The sequence below is a fragment of the Sphaerodactylus townsendi genome, linkage group LG01 (genome assembly GCF_021028975.2).
Source record: "Sphaerodactylus townsendi isolate TG3544 linkage group LG01, MPM_Stown_v2.3, whole genome shotgun sequence".
Lineage (NCBI taxonomy): Eukaryota > Metazoa > Chordata > Lepidosauria > Squamata > Sphaerodactylidae > Sphaerodactylus > Sphaerodactylus townsendi.
This window is the reverse complement of record NC_059425.1, coordinates 16135443-16139012: the sequence shown is the minus strand read 5'-3', so window position 1 is coordinate 16139012 and position 3570 is coordinate 16135443. Positions and strand designations below refer to the sequence as shown.

Genomic DNA, 3570 nt, shown 5'->3' with positions numbered 1-3570 from the left:
TCAGCAGACCTTGCAGGAGGTCAATAGCTGATGGTGCCCTTCATTTAGCCCCTTCGCTGGCCCCTTCCGCTGGCCCCTTTATTTAGCCTTCATGGCCTCTACATCTGGGCCTATAACATCTATCTAGACCTACCGTTCTCCCTGGGGGTGGAAGAATTTAATATTAGGCACCGGGCGCCACCTACACCTATGCCTATATTTATTTTACATTTTAAATGCTAATGTTGCTTCGTTTCCTTTATAAGTTTGAGCCTATTTATGGTGTTTGAGTATATTTATTATCTGCTGTACACTTAGAGCCCCTCGGATAGAGCTGATCCTAAACAAAGTATAAATAAATAAGTAATAAATAAAATAAATACCTTGAGTGAGTTCCATAGAGGATTGCAAGGCCAGACTGTTCCATGAGACCTTTGGAGAGTCCAACCCGCTGATGGTGCCCAGCTGGCCCCCCTTCCATGTTCTTTACTAAAACATTTTCAGCTGTACCATGACCTCATCCTAGACCTATAACATGCTCTAGACCTAGTTCTCCCACAGGTGGAGAATTTAATATTAGGCACCCGGGCCACCACCCTATGCCATATTTATTTTATTTAAATCACTAATGTTTAGCTAGTTTTAGCTACTGTGCAGGTTTTGCTTGTTTGCCAGTGAACATTATCTCTATATGTACACCTTGAGGCCACAGAGTTGAGGCGGTCTAGAAGTAAAGTATAAATAAATAAATGACAAGTAGAAATGACACCTGGCCTCCTGCTTGGAATTTGGAGAGGGTGGGAGTAATGAACCCGAAGACATGCAATGGGCAGAACAGTGTCATATATGTGTAAAACTGCTGTTAAATGCAGTGGAGCAAGGGCCAATAAAAGCATTGGCAACCCTAGTTGCAGCATTGAGGTCTCAATCCAAGCTGGGCTCCAAGACTACGTAGCCTTTGATCTCAAAGTTCAGAGCTGTCCAGTTCAGCACTGGGGCAGGCACGATCTTCCTCCAGATGCTCCTCAGTTGTTCTGGAGGCAAGACAGAATCCCACATGTAGACGTCTGTTATTTCCCCCACGAAGGACTGCTTTTCATCAAGTGAACCTCCGTAAGAATCTTGCTCTTGGCCCAACATCATCACTAAATCGGTTGTGATCGCGTAGTCTTTTGAGAGGCCTTTCCTGGGCCTCGGCATCCTGTCGATCCATAGCTGAACAATCCCGGTAGTCGAACTCCACGCCACACAGACACTCTCCCAGTGGCTGCCTCTATCTGTGCTCCCGGACACAGTATAAGAGTGAAAGTTCCCACCCACAGCCACTTGGTACAATGTGGGGCTGTACTTTAAGAGGAGGATTTCATTGTCGGTATTTCTGGAAGCGCAGGATAAGAGGGCCAATTCGCGAGACAAATCGGAGTAGAAACTGAGGCACACGGTGAATTGCCGTAGTGGCTCTGGCAGATGAGGCTTCAACTGGATGTAGGAATTTGTGGAAGACGTTGGGAACACAAATACCTTCTGATCCAAGTCTGACTGACAGGAAATACAAGATATCAGAGACACTTGGTTTTGTTTGCTCTCCCCCCACCCCCACCCACCCCAAAATAAATGTTTTATTATTTAAGTATAATGCTACGGAGCTGAACGTTCGTTTGCTCAAGGAATATGGTCTGAATGTCTCGTAACTCCTATATGAGTTGGTTCAAATCTGTGTGGACTGTAAGTGTTTGAGAGCATGCAAACATACACACACATACACATGCATACAATTTGATTCAGCTGGAAATAGTTCAGTCTGGATAAATGTATCTCCATGCCTCATATCCAGAAAGGATATCTCAAAAATGCTATGTGGAAATATGTAATTTGTAAGAAAGGGGTGGGGGGGTGCGGAATGATGCTTTAGTTTCAAGGAAGGTGTAGGGGCAGAAGAAATTTGACCTTTCCAAGAATTCATTTAGTCACGTTCAAAAATGCCTCTCATCTCCCAAACTGAAATGTTCCAAAAATTCCTTTAAATTTTAAATGTCAAAATAAAAATTTGACAGATGTTTTACAGTTGTAGTGACAGGTTCAAATTAGGCATCATAAAATCATAGAGTTGGAAGAAAGCACAAAGGTCATCCAGTCCAACCCCCTGTGATGCAGGAACGCACAATCAAAGCACTCCCCGCATATGTTCATCGAGCCTGTTTAAACACTTTCCAAGGTGGCATATTCCGTGGTGGGATCCAAAAATTTTAATAACAGGTTCCCATGGTGGTGGGATTCAAACTGTGAAATGGCGCCAATGTGGGGCGCTGGGTGGAGACACCTGACGGGGGCGTGGCTGGGGCGATTCCGGGGGTGGGGCATTCCTGGGTGGGGCTGTGGCAAGGACGCAGCCGCTGTGCCGGCCCTTGGGCGGGAAACGAATGCACGCAGGCACAGGCTGCCACGCACGCCGGTGCACCTCCTGCTAGACTGCTTCAAGTTCTGTGCGCTACTGCTGAGAGGAGGGGCGTAACTAAGGCAAAAATCACGTGGCAAAATCACCAGTTAGTAACCCCCTCTCGGCACACACAAATAATTAGTAACCTACTCTCGGGAACCTGTGAGAACCTGCTGAATCCCACCTCTGGGCATGTTCCACTATTGAACAGTCCTGACAGGAAGTTCTTCCTAATGTTTAGGTGGAATCTCTTTTTTTACACTGGGACCAGCTGGCATTTGGTAATCGGCCATTGACAACATTCATGGTTAGTGATGTCAGACATTTCTGAAGGAGGTCTCCCCACTTTCCCGCAGCCACCCTAGCAAGCAGCAGAGGTGGATCAAGGCAGAGAGTGGGAAGTCACTCACCACAGCAGACAACTGGCAACCCTACTTAGAGTGGGGAATCCTACTTTGATCCTTCCAACTCCTTCAGCAAATCGTAAAGCCTTCCTCTACACTAAAAGGACTCCCACCAATTTCGGCAGCTCTTCCTCCAAACTACTTTCTCTAGATCAGCTTCCATGGATTCCAAAATCAGCTTTCATGGTAGTTCCTCCTCTACACCAACATTATTCATTTCAGGAGGTGAAGATTGCATTGGGCCCAGAGAGGGAAGCCGGGGAGGGGGGGCAGAGAAGCAAGAGGTCAAAATGAGGAAGAAGAACCACAACATCTGGCACAACAGTTTTAAAAAATATTTGGGATCCCCCTATTGCCAGCCCAGATCACATCACCCCTGTCACCTACTTGTCTGCGCCAGCGCTCCCGAAAGACCCAGCAAGAGGACGGGCCAAAGAACCGGCAGCTCCATGTTATCACTGGTGAGCAGAGAGCCACAGAGTGGATCGTCGACCCCACAACACTCTTCTCCTGCTGAAATGTCTGCTCGAAAGCTCGGCCCAGGCTCCGGTATTAATCAGTTTTCCGAGTTGGCAGGGGGGACGCCTGTCCCTCTGCAGATTCAGCAGAAGATTTTCAAAGTCCAGAGATCAAAGTTCGGCCTGAGAGGTCACCAGCAGCTTCAAACTAAACAAGGAAATATGTGGCAGTACAACCCAACAGGATTCGGCTCCAAACACCACATGGGCAAAGTTGTTGGACAAAAGGTGA

General features: G+C 47.1%; 1 protein-coding gene across 1 annotated transcript; it reads right to left on the bottom strand.

Annotated features, from left to right (window-relative positions):
* Positions 1-903: 903 nt before the first annotated feature.
* On the bottom strand, positions 904-3310 carry LOC125436794 (serum amyloid P-component-like). The gene is made up of 2 exons (XM_048504100.1): positions 3208-3310; positions 904-1514 (listed from the first exon to the last, which is right to left on the bottom strand). Exons 1-2 carry the CDS (start codon positions 3269-3271, stop codon positions 904-906), a joined length of 675 nt encoding a protein of 224 aa, XP_048360057.1. The 5' UTR covers positions 3272-3310.
* Positions 3311-3570: the final 260 nt, after the last annotated feature.

Coding starts and splice junctions, on each gene's coding strand:
- LOC125436794 (XM_048504100.1), bottom strand. CDS start 3,271: ATGGAGCTGCCGGTTCTTTGGCCCGTCCTCTTGCTGGGTCTTTCGGGA. Junction 1,515..3,207: donor GGGAGCGCTGGCGCAGACAA/GTAGGTGACAGG, acceptor CCTGTCAGTCAG/ACTTGGATCAGAAGGTATTT.